The sequence below is a fragment of the Clytia hemisphaerica genome, unplaced genomic scaffold (assembly GCF_902728285.1).
Source record: "Clytia hemisphaerica strain Z4C2 unplaced genomic scaffold, Clytia hemisphaerica genome assembly, whole genome shotgun sequence".
NCBI lineage: Eukaryota > Metazoa > Cnidaria > Hydrozoa > Leptothecata > Clytiidae > Clytia > Clytia hemisphaerica.
The window spans coordinates 294,802-315,225 of NW_027104215.1; the positions used below are offsets into that span (position 1 = coordinate 294,802).

General features: G+C 35.9%; 2 protein-coding genes across 2 annotated transcripts in view; both read left to right on the forward strand.

The window, feature by feature from the left end:
- Positions 1-11,458, forward strand: part of LOC136815704 (ceramide transfer protein-like) — a 35,815-nt gene extending 24,357 nt beyond the window's left edge. Inside the window, exons 9-13 of the mRNA XM_067072145.1 lie at positions 6,901-6,969; positions 7,455-7,518; positions 8,436-8,653; positions 8,844-8,970; positions 10,546-11,458. Of these exons, the coding sequence (XP_066928246.1) occupies positions 6,901-6,969; positions 7,455-7,518; positions 8,436-8,653; positions 8,844-8,970; positions 10,546-10,673 (606 nt within the window). The 3' untranslated portion in view covers positions 10,674-11,458. The remainder of the gene's footprint in view (positions 1-6,900; positions 6,970-7,454; positions 7,519-8,435; positions 8,654-8,843; positions 8,971-10,545) is intronic.
- A 1,863-nt stretch (positions 11,459-13,321) lies between these two features.
- LOC136815705 (uncharacterized) lies at positions 13,322-18,482 on the forward strand. Its single transcript, XM_067072147.1, has 6 exons — positions 13,322-13,588; positions 14,227-14,359; positions 14,889-14,992; positions 15,784-15,927; positions 16,750-16,855; positions 17,875-18,482. Exons 1-6 carry the CDS (start codon positions 13,352-13,354, stop codon positions 18,051-18,053), a joined length of 903 nt encoding a protein of 300 aa, XP_066928248.1. The 5' UTR covers positions 13,322-13,351; the 3' UTR covers positions 18,054-18,482.
- The last annotated feature ends 1,942 nt before the right edge of the window (positions 18,483-20,424 follow it).

Sequence of the window (20,424 nt, forward strand, 5' to 3'; positions counted from 1 at the left end):
TTGAATCCGAGATATTTGTTTACTCTTGATTGTTTAACGATTTATCTCATCTCCGTTGTGAGTCTCGTATTGTCAGATTTTTTTACTTCCCTCGGATTGATAGTGAGCTTGTTACATTTATCAATACCAAATGTCATTTTAATGTCATCGCTAAAACGTTTGACAATATCGATAAGGTTGTTAAGAAGTTTGTCATTGGGAGCATAAAGTTTCAGGTCATCCATGAACATTAGGTGGCTGACTTTCTGGTTGGAGTTGGATAGTTTGTAACCGATATTTGTTTTGTTGAGGAGCCAGGTTAATGGAAGTAGACATATGACGAAGTGAAGACCGGATGGGCTGTCTCCCTGAAAATTCCATTTTTTGATTTGAAACATTCGCTCGCGGATTTCAATTCGTCAGTGTGGAGATGTAGGATTTTGCCAGTTTGATAGTTTTCGAAAAGAAGTTGATGGTGGTAGATCAAACTGTGATTTTGACGATTCAATTAGCCAGTCGTGAGGGATGGAGTCAAATGCCTTCTTGTAGTCAATCCACGCAGTGCTGATATTGCGGCATTTCTTGACGGCGTCTGACATCACCATTGTATTGACTGCCAGTTGATCGATGGTACCGTAGGTTTTGTTCGAGCATCCTTTTTGCTCGTCCGGGACCAGATGGTTTTGGTCGATGTGGTTCTTCCTCCGGTTCGTTTATATGCTCGTCATGATTTTGTATATGATTGGCAGGCATGGATGGGTCGATGTTGGCAGGGTTTCTGGTCTCGGCTTTCTTCGGAAAGGGTTGTACGTCCAGTTCAGCCATTGAGGTGTATCGTGGGATTGTTGATAGTTTGGTGGAGTATGTTGCTATCTTTGGGTGTAGGTTAGTCAAGTAGCACCACCAGAAGTTATGGATTTTGTCTATGCCTGGGCTTTTCCAGTTCTGGAATTTGGAAGTTGCTGATTTAACCTCTTCACTCGTAATGGTTGATATTCGGATTCGACAATCTGTTCGTTTACGTCATTTTGTATTCGTCGAGCCAATACGCATCTTGATTGTAATGTTGCTCGTTGTTAAATATTGGCTTCCAAAACGAGTTGATGTCTTGCTCTTTGGAGGTTCGCTGAGTGTATTTTGTTATCGCGCACTTCGTCGTAGAACTTGCCCGGATCATTTCAACGTGTGTTTGGGTGGTATTGCTTTTCCACGTTTGAGAATCGTTAGACGGTTGTTGAGCGCCTCAACGTTGTCAAGGTTCTAGGATTGGATTCGCGATTGTCGTTTGTAGCTGTATTTGATTTCATACTGTTGTTGTTTCGTTTGATTTTTGCGATGGATCAACGATGACATTTGCTCGATTTTGTGATGTCGGTGGCGGAGCTTGTCGAGCGAACTTTCATCTGTGCTGCAGTTGCTCTTTTTCGTTTGGCGCCGATCTTGTTTTCTTACCAGACATTGTTTGAGTTGCGAATTTTATAGAAAGGAAGGCACACCCATAAGTGGACGTCATTAGTGATTGACTCAGAGATGTCGGTTAGCAATGGAATGCTCAAGGGCTTGTTGATTTTTGCAAAGCTTTTTTAAGTTCAAATTCCCTTTTTTCCCCGCTTTCGAAGGTATAACGGTCCTAAAAGGTGTTGTTGTATATGGCTATAGCATACATCCGAGATATCATAGTTCTTACTCTGTCAATTTCGTCTTGGTTTTCGTTCTCTATATGTTCTGCAAGCGGTTCAACGTTCGGTTGGATGGCGGGTGGTGGAAGTGGCGGTGGTGGTAGATTCTCTTCCGTTTCGGCTGGTTGGTCTGGTTGATTGGTTTGGTTTTCTTCTTGATTTGGTTGGTAGACTGGTTGATGTCGTTCGTCATTGATTTTGGACTGAATGGTTCGTCTCATATCGTCAACTTCGATCTCCGTCAGCCAGCTACCTCTTGTGTTTTCTCTTGTGTTGATCTTTTTTTCTATCTGCCTCAAAACTTCAAAATTATTATTATTATTATTATTGTTATTATTAGTATTGGTATTATTAGTATTACACGCATTATAAACGACTCCAGTCTATTGGTGTGTCAAATTTTTCTCCGATTTACCAAAAAATATTTTCCAATGATTGGTGATATCAAGAAAGTTGTAATTTTCATTGATTCATAAACACCATTATGAGATAAAGAGAAGGAATTCTAAGAATTTCTTTTTAAAACTGTGTTGTCATAGAAACCCCCTTTTCGATCGAAAAGATATTTGAGCAGCTTTTTTGAAGCCAAATAGTAATACGAGATTGTATGTTTTGTTTTTGTGTACTTTGTGTTGAGTTTGTGGATGAGAAATTTTAAAAGAGAGAGGTTTATGTGTGCGACACAGAATATTGAGGGAGTTTTGAATCATTCGATAAAATGGAGGAGAGAAATTTTGCACACAGCGCAAATGATAGAAATCCTCCGAAAAAATCTGATAGTGTTGAAATAAAAAAGTTGAAAGAAGAACATCAAAAAGAATTTCAAAAACTGACCTACGAATCAAAGATTGAATTGATGGAAGCACAAATGAAAAATGCCAACTTAACACATCAATTGGAGCTGCTTAATTTGAAACATTCACATGGGATAGAGTTGAAACAAATTCAAGCCGACCGCGAGCTTCAAAATAAACTGAATGAAATGGAAAAACAACTTGTAATGAAAAACAAGGAAATGGCAACTAAGGTAGATGAGACAACGTTAAAACTGAACGAGAAAGACAAGGAGATTGCAACCAAGGACAACGAGTGCAAAATGAAACTGATGACAAAAGACCAGGAGATTCTGGGAAAAGATAACGACTTCAAACTTCAAATCAAAGATATGGAAAGTGATCACAAACTTAAACTTAAAGATTTGGTAAATGATCACAAACTTAAACTTAAAGATTTGGAAAATGATTACAAACTAAAACTTAAAGATTTGGAAAATCTCAACCAAACAAAAATCAAGGATTTGGTAAATGATCACAAACTTAAACTTAAAGATTTGGAAAATGATCACAACCTGAAACTTAAAGATTTGGAAAATCTCAACCAAACAAAAACCAAGGATTTGGTAAATGATCACAAACTTAAACTTAAAGATTTGGAAAATGATCACAACCTGAAACTTGTTGCGTTGACGAAAGAAAAAGACGCAACAATCCAAACACTTCGAAACGAGATTCAAAAGTTAAAGTTAAAGAACAACCAGTCAAACGATGTGGTCAAACCCAAGAAAGTTGTATCTGTCAAAAAAGAAAAACCTCAGAAGCATTTCACAAAAGTGGAAAAGTTAGCTTGGGGAGCTGATACTTTCTTTGAAGGGAAAAAATGGGAAGAAAATGTTTTCGAATCTTATGAAGTCTGGTATCGAGAAATCAGTTTGATTTTGACGAATAGAAAACAAGAAAACGTTTTGTCTCCAATCGATGGAACAAAGTATGTTTTTATCAAGAAAGAGTTTGTCGAATGTCATGATTATCTAGATATTGGATTTAAAGAAGAAGTAGGTAATGGTTACAAAGAAGAAGATATAATGTTTGAAGGTCTGAACGAAGAAACGATGACTAATGGAAGATTCTTCCTTCTCCATCCAACAATACGTGAAAAGCATTTGAAGTTTGGACCACGTAATTTTTTTGGTTGGTGGTTGTTGAAATTTGAAGTACCAGAAGACTTTTACTTTGGTGATAAAATCTCAGCAATTGTTTATGTGAAAACTTAACAATCTTGACCGATCGTGATTTTTTAGTAAAAAAGTGAGCATAAGAAATTTATAACTTAATGTTGATTTTACACGAATTCTGCCAGTTTTAACAGAATCAATGGTATTAAGAATGTTTCTAATGTACATTGGTATAGAACTTGTTGCCTATTCAAAAAATTAGATTACTAGTAAGCAGTGAAAAAGGGAAAACACATCTTCATTTTTATCCTTAAAGCATGTAGAAACCGTCCGATTTATATGACGAGCCGTCTTTTCTGGACTTTTATTTAATGACCTACTTAACATTGTACGATAGAAACGATCGCTACACAAATCAGAGAACTTGTTTTTTTCTGCTTTATCAAAGAGTTTATTTGATAGTGATTGTCGAAAGTAAATACAAGTTTTTTTTATAAGAACATCCAAAATTTTGAAGCCTCCGGATGTTCTTAACTTTTTTTGGGTTTCAAGCCTAAAAATGTTCTTATTAACATATTCTTAACATTTTCGGATGATATAGAGTTTTTACATCGTCGGCTAAAGATTTCTTCCTGTGTATTTTACCAAACCAGTTCTATATTCGTGATATTATGCTGTACACCTCCACAAAATATATGTACTCTCTAGGTCCCGAGGTCCCGAGATGAAAATCTCCCCACAAAACACATGTACCCTCTAGGTCCCGAAGGTCCCAAGGTCCCGATATCAGAATATACCAAGTACACCCTAAAATATACATACATCCCCTTGGCCTCAAAGGTCCCAAGGTCCCGAGATGAGAGTATACCAAATACACCCCACAATATACATATACCCCCTAGGAATCGCATCAATAACGCTTGATAGAGGGTAATATACCCTTCTGTTATTAGATTTTAGAAAGTAAACAAGGGATGGTGCACAATATGAGCATATTTAATTTTCTTATAAGCATCTACTTTATAAAAATCAAATCAATAACGCTTGATAGCGAGTAATACACCCTTTTAGTTTTTACAAAGTAAACAAGGAACGGTGCACAATGTTAGCATATTTACTTTTCTTTTAAGTATCTATTTATAAGAATCAAATCAATAACGCTTGATAGCGGGCAATATACCCTTCGTTTATTAGTTCTTACAAAGTAAACAAGTAGTCCTGTAGAATTTGGAGTCAAGCTAGAAAAAAATATTATAAAAGGTCTTCTATATACCGTTGGAAAGATAATTTTATCAGCTTTCCAAAAATGAAATTGGTCAATTTTTTCCTCTTTTGCAAAAAAAGTTATGACCCAAAGAATGAGAGGGGTCTTTTTAGGTAACGAGCCCTTAGAAACGTCAATTTTAAAGTTTTAAATTGATTTATTTTGACTGTTCCATCTGATAAAGCTCGAAGAGTAGATGTCTAAAATGAGGTCATTTGTTAAATTTCGTCAACCACATCCCGAGAAAATGGCAGTTTTTATTGCTGACGTCAGCAATTTTCAAAGATGAATGAGGCGTTAAAACCATTTTCAACAGAAGTTCCTCGATGAGTACTGTCGATTAAAGGTATAGTTTGTTGAGATTGCATGTCTAGATCTCGAGATATTTCACTTATAAATTTTGCTGACTCAGCAAAAAAACAGCCAAAAAGCTAAAATATGCTCATTGAGGAGCTTCTGTTGAAAATGGTTTTAACCCCTCATTCATCTCTAAAAATTGCTGTGGGTCTGTGAGAAGGTCGTGTTTAATTTGTGACCTCATCTCGGGACCTTGGGACCTTTGGGACCAAAGGGGTGTATGTATATTTTGGGGTGTATTTGGTATATTATCATCTCGGGACCTAATGACCTTTGGGACCTAGGGATGTATGTATATTTTTGGGTGTATTTAGTATATTCTGATCTCGGTACCTTGGAACCAAGGGGGTGTATGCATATTTTTGGGCGTATTTGGTATATTCTCATCTCGGGACCTTGGGACCTTTGGGACCTTTGGGACCTAGGGGTGTATGTATATTTTGGGGTGTATTTTATATATTCTCACCTTGGGACCTTTGGGACCTAGGAATACATGTATATTGTGGAGTGTATTTGGTATATTCTCATCTCGGGACCTTGGGACCTTTTGGACCTAGGGGGTGCATGTATATTGTGGGGTGTATTTGGTATATTCTCATCTCAGGGCCTAATGGTCTTTGGGACCTAGGGATGTATGTATATTTTGGGGGTGTATTTGGTATATTCTCACCTCGGGACCTTTGGGACATAGGGGGTGTATGTATATATTTTGGTGTGTATTTGGTATAGTCTCACCTCGGAACCTTGGGACCTTTGGGACCTAGGGGATGTATGTATATTTTGGTGTGTATTTGGTATAGTCTCACCTCGGAACCTTGGGACCTTTGGGACCTAGGTGGTGTATGTATATTTTGGTGTGTATTTGGTATATTCTCACCTCGGAACCTTGGGACCTTTGGGACCTAGGTGGTGTATGTATATATTGTGGGGTGTATTTGGTATATTCTCATTTCGGGACCTTGGGACCTTTGTTACCTAGGTGGTGTATGTATATTTTGGGGTGTATTTTACATACTCTCACCTCGGAACCTTGGGACCTTTGGGACCTAGGGGTACATATATATTGTGGGGTGTATTTGGTATATTCTCATCTTGGGACCTTTGGACTTTTGGGACCAAGAGGGTGTATGTATATTGTGGGGTGTATTTGGGATATTCTCATCTCAGGACTTTAGGACCTACAGGACCTAGGATAGATGAATATTGTTATAATGAATATTGAATAGTGTTTCTATATTTTACATTACATTTCTTATTTTTGCCAAACCAAAGTCTTTAGTTTAAATGAATTTTGAGGTGAGCAAGTAAATGCTTTTCTTGTTGACTGACACAGACTGACCCCTATAAAGTAAGCTTTTATCGAGAACAATTTTCTACCTCTAAGGTTGTAAGATAGACTTATATTTCATGTTAGAGAAATGACTACGTTTTACGTGAGATAACCCGTATTATTCAAAATTTGTTCAATGATAAATGTTTTTACGGTCTGCGAACGGCGGTTTAGATAAACCCCTGCTCGATTAAAGGTGTCTGCTGCGACTGAAGCGTTTAACCAAAACCAAGGGGATGTAAAAAGTATAAGGCTGACTCTCCAGACAATCGACCATCGCGAAGCGCTTCAGAAAGGGTACCTGTTAATTTACTAACTTCAGTAATTTCTTTTGTTGCAGGTATACCGTAAAGACGTGGAAATTGAAGGTTTGGTGTGCGATCCACTGAAAGCTTCACATATCATCCACGTAAATTTACCTCTTTACTTATTTTATTAAACTTTGCGGTGAACCAATGGAACATGCTTGATTTCTTGATTTTAATAACTCTTTACCCTCAGTATCGCAGTTCTGATTGTCTGAATCAAAGTTATAATGACTTCCAAATAGTCTGCAAATAATGATTTTCTATGCAAGTCAGCTGCGTCTCTAGTTTCTACCAGTCCACGCCTATTGGTGCGAATTGACGGACGTTTAATGTATTTCTGTTCACATATATCTTATATAGGACACTGGCTGAAGCAAAGTAATGGGCCATCTTTTCGGTGCCGGCAATTTGATTAATCAATACCCTTTCTCTCTCCCGCCATGTCACTTGTTTGTTTTGATTGAAGCGTACGTTACTTTGGTGCACTCAGCAAAAAAAGGCGTATTATTTTGCTTTTTTATAATTTTAACTGCCACGGCCCTATGTAGTGTTTTATATAAGAAATTCATGATTTTGTTTGATTCAGGGTGTCAGTGGTCATGAGATGTGTCATTATTTCTTCGATAAAGATGTTCGACTAGATTGGGAAGGTAAGAGGGTACTTTAGGCGTACAAACTTCGCGATTTTTGAGAATTTTGGCCTTTTTCGCGAAAGTAAATGTCTTAACAGGGCAATTATGCCGGCGAAAAATTCTCAAAAAAATTGGTAATCAATAAAACCTCAAAATCGTAATAATTATCAAATTTTTGGCATGTTTTTATCCTTTATAATGCCTTTTTTAAGTCGAAAAGCAACCGTCTTTATCATATTTAAGTTATATTTTTCACTTTTAAGGCAATTTTCATTCGAAATTTCAAATTTTTATCCAACGATTCGCGAAAGTTTATGCTCGCGAAAAACATTTTTTCCTCAAATTCGCGAAAGTAAATGTCGTGCATTTCGCGATTTTTCGACCTCGTGAAAGTTTTTACGCCTAAAGTATTAAAGTTGACGCTGTCGTAAACGACGATGTACTATTCGAAACACTGCCTTATTTGATGAAAATCCGATCCCCTTAAAATCGAATAAGAGATCGTCAACTGTGCATAGCTAGTCAAACATCTGTAAAGGTGAATTTACATGTTTACGGAGTGGTGACAATTTAAAACTTCAGATACATTCGAAATATACTCTTTATTTTAACTGCGTTAATTGTTTTATGAAATAAAGCACTCGAAATTGGACACTCAGGAGCGTACGTCCTAATAAATTTGTATAAATGCTAAAATCTCAACCAACGCTTTTATTTTTGATTCTGGTTATTACTACAGTTCATTCTCTTTACTTCGATTTTCAAGGGACAAAAGTTTTATTCGAATTAAAGAGAGTGATTTAATCCACTTTCCAGCTGAGGTGAGTAATATGTCAGTTCAAATTGAAGAAAGAATTGAATAATAGAGATTCTAACTAAGTGAGACTTATTGGCTGTATATCAAATAAATTTTCATAATCTTCTTTTAATAACAGTGACCGTTGAAAAAGTGAAAATGATCGAAAAACTGTCCGAAAATACGGCCATCTTCCAACAAATCCACAAACGTATTTGGCCATCAGCGCAACGAGATACTTGTTTCATATCACACATACGGCAACTTGGTAAAGAAGACAACGTTGAACGAATGGATAAAGAAGTGGAACGACCTTGGACTGTACAGAATATTTCGATGGAACATGAAAAAGTACCGGTATGTTATCACAGTATTTTTTTTATAGTGGAGACTCCATAACTCGAATCTGCACGTGGAACAAAAACTTTTGTTCGAGATATGGAAATTTTTCTGATATGGAGTAAGTTTTCAGATAATAAGAGGTTCCTATTGAAAGAGTTAACTTTATATAAGGAGCATATTATCATTTTTTCCTTTCATTTTTTAGAACGATAAATTTGTGCGTGCAGTAGCGAACGTTGTGATGTTGTGTCAAACGTATACGATTGGTGACGTCAAAAAGAAGAAATATACGCGCGAAAATATCGCATGTAAGCTTACGTATATGGCTCAAGGTAAGAAAAGGAATTCATTCGATGTTATTTTAATTTTGGACATTGATAGGAAAGTCTCTATTTTTGCTAAAAATGTTATTTTAAGCGAGTTCTGTGAGACAAAGCATAAAGATATCTATGTCCTACTGGATCTTACCTCCTGCTTTATTTCAGTGTTAAAAGTTTATTCGTCTAAGACATATTTTCGTCTCAGTGAAATCTATAAAGAGGCTTTTCTGTCCCAAAATACACAATTCGCATTATTTTCAAGAAAATGTGCTAATTTGCTATGCAAATTCCATTTTCCGTCTCAGACGAAAATCATTGGACTAAAAAGGGGCCATCGAAACTAAGGTTTCGATTAAGCTCATATCGTTGATTTCACGTTGCAAATGTCATCATAATTAACTGTTACAATTAACGGCTTGTAGTTATTGACTTTAGCAGAGCATGCACTTTGGCTCTCAATAGTTTAAACTTCTATTGTTAGAAAAGTAGTCATAATAATTCAAATTTCTCTCTCGAAGAAATTGTATTCCGAATCTAGTTCAAATTATAGAGATAGTGAACTGTATTTCTGCACTTGATATTCATGGTACTCGATACAGTTGAAGCTTTCTAGTTCGACGTTCTCTTTAATCGTAGAAATTTTAGCGAGACTAATTTTAGCGTTTTAGCGAGTTTTCCCTATTTTCGCTAAAATAAATCTAGCTAAAACACACCGAATCGACGGATCGCTAAAATTTATCCGCGCGAAATTTCTGGTTATTATTGCCTTGATACATTTTTATCAATAGGAAGGGTTTCAATGCTAAGAAATGCTAGAAAACGAATTTAGTTGATAATATAATACGAGTATTCATAGTGTCCTCCTGGGTTGGTTCCCCCCACTAAAAATCAAAATTTTTCTCCATTCCCCCCTCTTTTATTTCCCCCACCATATTTCAAAATTTTTCGGTTCCCCCCTCTTTTTTGAATTCCCCCAGCTATTTGAAGATTTTGCGGTTCCCCCATATGGTAAACATAAAAATGCCTTAAATCAAGTTTGAAATTTTGGAAAGCTTGAAAAAATAGCCTTGAAAGTGCTGGAAAAATGAAATTGTATTGAAAAGTTGGTTTATCCCAAAAGATTTGCTGATTTTATTGCTTAAACAGGTTTTGCAACAAGATCACCTTGAGATCAGTGAAGTTCCCCCAGTCAAAATCTCCTAAATTTATGGTTTTCCCCCCTCTTTATTTTCCCCCTGCAAATTTCAAATTTTTCATTTTCCCCCATACTTTCAAAAAGGGCCAAAATCAGAATCCCCCCCCTTTATAAAGGGGGGGGAGGACACTATGGTATTCGCTAAAATTTATCCACGCGAAATTTTTTGAAATCGTGATTCGCTAAAATAAATCCAAAAAAAATCAAGATTTTCCTGACTCGTTAATATACGCTAAAATTAGTCTCGCTAAAATTTCTACGATTAAAGTATTCGATACGCGCCTTTATTCGATGAAAAACTAATTCTCCTAGGAAGTCGAATTATAGAGCGTCGACTCTATATAGAACTGTGAATTCGAAACATCTTTTTTTCTTTTCTTTTATCAATCCAGTGAACCCAGGAGGTTGGGCTCCAGCTTCTGCAATCCGTCAAGTTGCAAAACGTGAATATCCAAAATTCTTACGTAAGTTTAGTTCATACGTTCAAACTGTCACTGCAGATAAACCGCTTATGCTGTAATAGTGGAGATGGGTGTACTTTACAGAATGGTAAGGATGAAAAATTGCCGAACAACCGAATCGCAGAGATCGGGTTTCTATGGCCATGCTGGTTGAAAGCTCAAGTCCAAGGATGTCACCACTTGGCTTGATTCGTTTAGAGGGTTGTTCCAATGATCAGGTAGCTGTGATGACCAAATATTTTGATGTACTGGCTACTGAGAAGTCAATTATGGTGGTGTATTTTACAAACCAGATTATTTAACTTTTGACAAAAAAATTGTCGATAATGGGACAGTTCTCCATTTTTAGTGAATTGATTGATTAAGCTTTGAAAATAATCAACGAAAATCAAACCGAAGGATAAAAAGTATATGATTAGACCTATCCAGAATTAGGATAATTACAAATAATAATGCAAATCGAATGAATAAAATATCGAAACAATACTTACTATAATGAGCTCAAATTGTTATTATAAAAATTGTTGTATAAATTTTTTAATATTCATATATAATTTTAAGTTATATTACCATCTGTGATAAGTGTTACAGCCGTTTCTAATACCCATCTGGTATTTTAATTGCCTGTGTGAAGTGTTTTATTTTGACACCAATATGCGGGCTTCGAATTTCTTGCTTTGATTCCATGTAATTTCCACGAAAAATATCAAGTAAATTAAATTAAATTTCACAGGTCGAAGGCTGCGTTTACACGAAATCAATAACAGAGAGCTAATTCGAAAGCTGTGAATTTACAGTCGACAGGCACACTTCTTGAAACTTGTGAATATATGTGCTCTAATATATAAGTAAGTCTTTTGAAGAGATGGGAATTTGCATCGATGCATGCAATCCTCACACTTGTACCCAGCTGGCACACAACGTTATTTTAACGTTCATCTAACGTTATATGGACGTTGTGAACGTTACGTAAACGTTGAATCAACGTTGTGTGCCAGCTGGGTAGCAACAACATTTATTAACTTGCCTTGATATTTTTTCTCTTCTGGATAATTGATGCTTACTTCATTATTACTTAGGAGGTAGCATGAAGATGTATTTACATCCAAAAATCTACGACGCGAGCTTATGATTAAGGCCCGAGTGCTACGGCACAAAGTTCCCGTTCCCGCGCGATTTTATGATAGGTTTCGCCAACTCACATTATAAAGATCATGTCCTTTAGCCTGTGAAGGTCTCACATCATATATTCCGTATATCTGCAATAGCGAGGTTAAGTAAATCGGCATAATCACGACGACGGACGACAATGTAACAGGCTAGCAAGTTTCGACCAATCATATTTGTTTTTTTGACTAGCCTGTTACAATTTTCAGCTGTCGTCGTGATTATTCCGATATACTTAACCTCAGTATTGTCTTCATGCTTTATCTCACTATCTTCTAACTGACGGCGGCAAACCTGTTAAAATTTATTAACAATTTTGGTGGCGAATTTGTTGAGATTTAACAATTTTTAGAATTTAGATGTCTTTACTCGTATTATTTTGAATTGTTTACTTACTAGCATTACGTTATACATAGAATTATTACTATCAAATTTTTAACCCAGTTAAGTTTGTTTTTTTCGCTTTTACGTATTATTTTTATATGAATTTAACCATACCAAGTCAAGCTAGAGAGAAGAAACTTAAACATAAGAAGTGGCGGTGCCACTATGTACCGTATTGTCTGTGTCATGCAGCCTTGAGATTTCTGTTATTCAAGGACCTAAAGTCTGTCTCGAAATAATTTGCAGCTGGAGAAAAAAATGGCTGTAACTTTTGATAGAATTCGAATCAAGTTGCGATTTTGTGCTCGTTAAAAAGATAATCGCGAGTTGAATATTATCAAGTAAAAAAATTGAGAAAAAAAAGGAAAATGAAAATGAAAAATGAAGAAGAAAAAAAATCAACTTTTTGTAGAAATGTGGTATAATTACCATTTTCACAGGAGTGACTCTTCAATCTTAGATCATCATCAATGTGAAAAAATTTTTCAAAAATATTCATTCAATCAAAAGATATCAAACAAAGTTTATTGCTGGTTGATCGACAAAAGGCTGTTTTTTTGTCGTTTTTTACCAGTTTTTACTATTCTATAGGGTCAACCAGCAGTAAACTCTCTTTGATATCTTTTGATTGAATGAATATTTTTGAAAATTTTTTTGACAGTGATGATGATCTAAGATTGAAGAATCACTCCTGTGAAAATGGTAATTATACCACATTTCTACAAAAAGGTGATTTTTTTCTTCTTCATTTTTCATTTTCATTTTCCTTTTTTTTCTCAATTTTTTTACTTGATAATATTCCACTCACGAATATCATTTTAACAAGCACTTAATCGCAACTTGATTCGAACTCTATCAAAAGTTACAGCCATTTTTGTCTCCAGCTGCAAATTATTTCGAGACAGACTTTAATTTCCTAGTTACGTTTTACATTATATAGCCAGAGTCTAGTGGACTGAACTCATTGAACCATCTTTTGGCATGGTTTACAACGCTCTCATTTTACTTTGTCTGATTGAAGCCATGTCAAATTAACTTTGCTCATTTTTCAATCCTTCACGCATTTATCCTTGATGGTTTTAGTTTTTGATTTTACAAATTTTCGAAGAATCTCTTTCCCTACATTTATTAGCTTATGGTTTTGTTTCTCGATTTCAGTGACAAAAAAAACAACACAAAAAATTAAATGACAAATATTATAATCTACTCTATCGTTGTTGGGTTATTGTCTTTCCTGCTGTACGAAGGTTTAGTGTATTATCAAAGTATGGCTGAAGGCGGAAGCGAACAGTGCCCACCGCCATCAACAGAAGAGACAACGCCCTTAACAAACGCTCAAGATATGACGCAACTCAAAGCTGTAATGATTGGTGCAACAGGAGCAACGGGGAAATATTTATTCGCTGGATTGATTAAAGATCAGGTACTGGAGTAATTCATTCTTCTGGAATCGAGATACAATATTCCCTGGCCTCGTTCTGAAATCAAATATTAACTTCCAAAGGCTTTAAAACGTTCGTTATTGTATGTATTCTTAAAAGACCGTTATCGATTTAGATGTCTGAAAATGTTGCAGTATCTTGGCAAAATACTTTAATGGGATAAACTTTCGCGGGAATTGAATTGCGCGGATTTCGTGGATTTGGGTGTCATCCGCGAAAATCCGCGAAATTAAGTCCCAATGGGAATTTGGAAGGGCCTCGTCCAAAATATGTCAAATAAATACTAATTGAATGGTTACTTGCACAAAGAGGCGCAAGTAATGTGTATTTCAACAACCAACATGCATGATTTGATAGTAAAAGTCACAAAATCGTGAAAATATTGCCACCCAATAGTGCCACCCGCGAAATTAAGTCCCCGGGATAGGCCCAAGCGCAAAATTTAATCCCCGCGAAAGTTTATCCCATAAAAGTAATTTGTAAACGAGGTCAACAATGATTTTATGTATTCTCAGTAGTGTACATAAATTCTAGTTTGCCATTTTGATAATAAATTTACTTTCGTTTAGATTATTAACATTGTTAATATAAAAACAAAAAACTATGTTTTCTTTTTCAGAGATTTACGAAGATCACAACGATTGGGCGGAGGGCGGCTTTCATTCCAGAAGATGTGGAGGGCGCCAGCGATATCAATTTGGAAGAGGAGGTGAAAAGTGGGCGGCTTGTACAAATCACTAAAGAACAAATCGGTAAGGATTCTTCATAATTGTTACGAATAAGGGCCCCAGATCTGTAAAGCCCAAAGGGCTAGATCTGCGGCCTTTATCGAAAAGTGAAGCGAGTTTTGGTAGGATTTTCTACCAAAGAAATCACGTGACAATAAGCAATTTCACTGGTTTGAGAGATTTGCCGCCTACTTTTTTTGACCTCGCGCTCCGAAAACAATTAAAATGCTAGATCCTATCCATCGGCACAAAATTTAAGAAGTCAAATTTTTGCTTCACTTTTTTTTACTGAAGAAAGCTTAAAGTTGCCTATCTAAACCTTCGGGCTTTACAGATCTGTGGTAAGGGCTAGTGAGGGGGAGAAGTAGAATATCTGTCGTTTTTATCCTGTATCATTGAAATAAAAGGCCCTGCAGTAATGGAACCAGACTTAGTCGCTTTAAAACAAGATTAAGTCCTGATAGTTTTGGGTTAAAAACCAGGTTAGACATACGCCACATACTTATAGAGCAGAGCGCGGTGTGAGATGACAACTATATCTCCTTCTTTTCAGATTTGAACAAAGAGATTAACAAAGAGACAGTGGGCAAATATCTGGAAGGACACGATGTCTATTTTAGTGCTTTCGGAACTACGCGTAAAATAGCTGGATCAGCGGTAAGTTTTGCGAGTGTATTGGTCTATTTTATTGCCGTATATCCTTTTTTGGTCAAATACATAATTAATAACAGTTTTAATCGCACGATGGGTTATTTTTTCTTATTTGGCACGCCCTCAAAGAGAGCAATTAATCGTTAATTGCATCCTGTAGAGAGCAATTAATCGTTAATCACACTCTCCAATGCGGCGCCAATGTTTACAAAATTGATTTTAATATTTTTTCTTACATTTTTTTTGCATCGAACGTTTTAATTGCATTCGAAATTTATTTTGTGAGAGAGAAAATCAATAAACAACAACAAAAGAAAGACATAAAGAGAAGAGAAAAATATAAAACTCTCAGTGTAATTTCTGTAATTTACTTTCCTAACTGGGAAAAAGTAGTGACAGCCATTGTGCGATTAGCTCGTAATCACATAATAACTCGTACAATTCGAAAATTGCACTCGTGATTTTTTTTGTTTCTAATTTTCCTCGTCCTTTCGGACTCGGAAAATTAATAACAAAAAAATCACTCGTGCAATTATATTATTCGAATTGCACTCGTTATCATATACTAATCGAGTTAAAGGATTATTTACTCTATTGAGACGTTTCCTTAAAATAGTTTATGCTCACGTAGTTCTTTCTCTTTTTGACTTGAACACCATGACTTTTAGAAAAGTGTTTTTGCTGGACTGAATTTTCGTTTTACCTGGTTATTCCTTTTAAAAATAAGCTTAGAAGGTTAAGAATTACTTCTAGGATTCTACGAGTTTCTGCTAATCAGAGAATTCCGGTGTCTTTAGGAGGAGTTCCGGCGTATTGATTACGGGATCAACGTAGATATGATGACGGTTGCAAAAGAAGTCGGAGTTCCGCATTGTTCATTCATGTCAAGTCAAGGATCAAACAGCAATAGTTATTTTCTTTACATGCAGGTTAAAGGGCAGGTACGTTCAGTCATGAGGGTATATTGTTAGGTTTTTGAGACATGCCCTATCTCACCCAAGCGTGTACATTAGATTTGAAAAAATGCTTTATCGATAACAATAAAAGACAAATCGGGGCAAACCCATGTAAAGATAACCTGATCATATATGTGTACTAAAAGGATTTTCGAGAATTTCTTGCATACCACCACCCCATTTTAGAGAAGTGGTATTTTAGTACCCATCTGGGACATTTTGACACGGAGACAACCCAATTTTGGTATTTTCAGGACAGATATGTCTTCTCAGGACCATTTTTCTCAAGCGTGCTGATTTTTGCAACAGAATAAACATTTTTCTCAAAAATTAATACTTTTAAACAATGAATTGAGTAAACATTAAAGACATTTGACTGCATGCAAAAATAATTGAACTTGGAAAGTTTTCTTTAAATGAGAAAATTTTACAATTTTTTTTGAAAAATTGCAAAAATTCTGAATAAATCCCGAACAATTCTGAAAAAAAATTCATAAAATTATAAATATTACTAATTTTAGTACCAATTTACTAAAAAGATTCTCTAATTTTAGTCTGGATATCTTTTTGGTACTGGCCATGGGTACTAACCATGGTACTAACCATGATACTAAAAGGATTTTTAATTTTTTTAGGTATAACCACCACGTCACTAAACAACATGATGTCCTAGATTTTAGTATCGAACCCGCCCCCCCCCTTGTTACATTATATGTGAAAAATGTTTTAATTAGTCTACAAAAATCATAAATGCAATAAGATTGTAACTAATAAGTTTTAATGATGTCTGTTTTTTCGTTTCTTTAGATTGAGGACAAAGCCAAGGAGTTGGATTTCGATAAAACGTCCATCTGGAGACCTGGAGTGATGGATCGGGGATCTACAACGCCACGATTTACCGAAAAATTAGCCAGTAAGCTTTTCCTTTGAATTATTTTCAAAATCTTATTTGAACGATTGAGGATGAGAAGATTGGTAGTTTGTTTTTCGTCTTAAAAACATTAGCAAATGTACCATAAGGGAAGAAATTTTGGCGAGAAGAAATTTTTAATGCAATTTGGCGGAATTTATTTTGGCGATTTAATAGAATTTCTAAGTTTGGCGAGAATTAATTTTGGTAAACGACCCACTTTTGTTCAATATTTTAGCTGAGAAAAGAGGAAAAAGGGTATTTACTCTCGGGTACCTAATAGCCGGGGGGTTTGGAATAAGCAGGGGGGTTGGAAAAATTCTCAAAAATTAATAAGCGGGGGGGTTGGAATAAAAATGTCCTGGGTGGAAAATTTTCGAAAAGGAGGCTAATACAGCAGAATTAGGACAAAAAAAGGGAGCTTTCAAAAAAAATTTCCCAAAAATCAATAAGCGGGGGGGTTGGAATAAGAATGTCCTGGGTGGAAAATTTTCGAAAAATTAATTAGCGGGCCCCCCCGGCTATTAAGTACCCGAGAGTAGGAGAAATAGAGACTAAATTGAAAGAAAATTAAATATAGCGAGAATTTATTACCTGTAAATTTAAATTCGGCAGAATGAAATGTCGGCGAATTTGGCAAAATCTTTAGGCAATTCGCCAAAATTTCTTTCAGCCAAAATTTTCCCCCTATGTATGTTGTGTTTTCTGCAGTTTAGACCATGATTGACTAAGAACGACGGTGAATCAGCGGTTTTGCGGTTCAGTTGTTGGTTGTACTCCATCTTTGGAAGGGTGGATACATAAATTAGCTAATGTCAGAGTTTCTTTGTTATAGACCTCTTTCATAAATTACCGCATAAGTAACTCGTTCCTCGTAGATAGGTTTCTGCAGTGTGAAAAAAAACTTAACGCTTGTACCCAACCCGCTGCCCACTCGGACCTGAAATCCGTCAACTCCAAGATGACTTACCCGTTTTATATTTTGGGCACGCCTTTTGATAAACCGCCATATTTTTTTTTAGAATTTGTTCTGCATACGATCCCTGTACAACATGTTGCCAGTGCTATGCTGGTAGAAGCTGTTGAACGTTTCCAGAATAAGGGTGAACAACAGGGGACAAAATGCGTTCCTATTTATCTTAACCGAGATATTTATCGATATGATGGTTTAGGTTCCAAAGGGCAACCGTTGGAAAAATGAATTTATGGAATTTTGTATTATGTACGGGATTTTGCATTAACCTTATATTATATACCATATTATTTATAATGAAACATCCTGTCCCTTTTTTGAAAACCATATACAAGCCCAGCGGAACAACCGTTAAAGTGGGGAGGCTGAAGGCTCAAAATGAGATAAAATTCACTAGCAATTTGAGGAAAAAAAATCTAATTTGTTCAAAAGTGGGGAAGGCTGAATGCTCTCCAGTCTTCCCGCTTCCGTCGGGCCTGATACAGCTCCTTGATAATGCAAATGACTAAAATATATTGTATTTATAACTTACATGTAAAATTAATTATACATATTCTTTTGTCACACTTTCGCTAATGCCTGTCTCTATTCATTCATTTTAAAAATTGTTTAAACTTATAAATATTTCTAAATACAGAATTCAACAACGATAAAGAATATTAACATTTCCATCCACTAGACATCCATTGAACATCCAAATCTTTATTCAGAAAATAAAAACAGTTTCACTACTTCTTTCATAATATCCCTGGCTTTCTGAAGTGCAGCATGGAACAGATCTCTGAAATTGATTGTTTTAGAGGAGTGCGATTAATCGTTAATTGCACTATTACCACTTTTTGCACTCTTCGGCGGGGGGACACTTTTGTCCTCTCCCAAGTTCTGTGTCAGATACTTTTTTTTACTAATACAATAATGACCGGTTAGTGAGGGCTGTACTGAGAAATATTGCCCGAGGTCAAGTAACGACCGAGCTTGCGAGGTTGTTGCGTTGACCGAGGGCAATATTTTCAGTACAGCCCGAAAAAAACCGGTCATTATTGTATTTGTTAACCGTTTCCTTCAACTTTGATTGATTTTTAGCGCTTTATCCAGGAAAAATAGGGGAATAAAGCAGAAAAAACAAGCGAAAAGAGATAAAAAATTGCTATAATTTCTGACGTCAGAAATAAGAAATGAGAGAAATGATGTCAACGCATTGTTCATTTTCCTTTGAAAAAGTGACGTCACAATGAATTTTCCTAACGACGGGCAACTCTGGACAATGTAGGCCCGTCGTCATGCGAAATGAACCAATTGCATTGCGCAAAAAGTCATGTAGCCCGCTTCGAAAAAGTAACCGGTTAACAATATATAATAAAAAACAAAGACATTTTTTTTCTTCAATATAAAAAAGAACAAAGAAAAATTACACTGCAATGTTTTCTTTTTAAACAATAGAAAAAAAGGAGGTTTTCGAATGTTTACAAAAAAAACTATGATTTACTAATGATTATTTACTGACGATTACCTCGGAATCGTATGTTTTGTCGTGCAATTAACGATTAATCACTCGTAACAAAGGAGAAAATACCGTAATTTGCACTCGTCCTTCGGACTAGTAATACGATTACTAGTACTAATCACATGATAACAAGTGCAATTCGAATATAATTGCACGAGTGATTTTTTTGTTATACAAGGCGTGGCCTTGACGCTAATTGGGGAAATTCCCCTTTTTAGGATTCAAACTTCCAGCCCATTGCATACTTTGGCTAGTTCTCAGTCCCCTCGTTGAGGTTAAATCAATTTCTAAACACCTGATCTTATGACCAGACATGTCAATGATTAATTGTGGACAAAATTTATTGACAAAAAGGGCGTGGCCTCGATGCTAATTAGGGAAATTCCCCTATTTAGGATTCAAAACACGAAAATTGCAAAGTTTGGCTAGTTCTCAGTTCCCTCGTTGAGTTTGGATCAATTTCTAAACACCTGATCTTATGACGGGACATGTCAATGATTAATCGTGGACAAATTTTATTGACAAAAAGGGCGTCGTCTCGATGCTAATTAGGGAAATTCCCTTATTTAGGATTCAAAACACGAAAATTGCAAATATTGGCAAAGTTTGGCTAGTTCTCAGTCCCCTCGTTGAGTTTGGATCTTTTTCTAAGCACCTGATCTTATGACCAGACATGTCAATGATTAATCGTGAACAAATTTTATTGACAAAAAGGGCGTGGTCTCGATGCTAATTAGGGAAATTCCCTTATTTAGGATTCAAAACACGAAAATTGCAAAGTTTGGCTAGTTCTCAGTTCCCTCGTTGAGTTTGGATCAATTTCTAAACACCTGATCTTATGACCGGACATGTCAATCATTAATTGTGGACAAAATTTATTGATAAAAAGGGCGTGGCCTCGATGCTAATTAGGGAAATTCCCTTTTTTAGGATTCAAAACACAAAAATTGCTAAGTTTGGCAAAGTTTGGCTAGTTCTCAGTCCTCTCGTTGAGTTTGGATCAATTTCTAAACACCTGATCTTATGACCGGACATGTCAATGATTAATCGTGGACAAATTTTATTGACAAAAAGGGCGTGGTCTCGATGCTAATT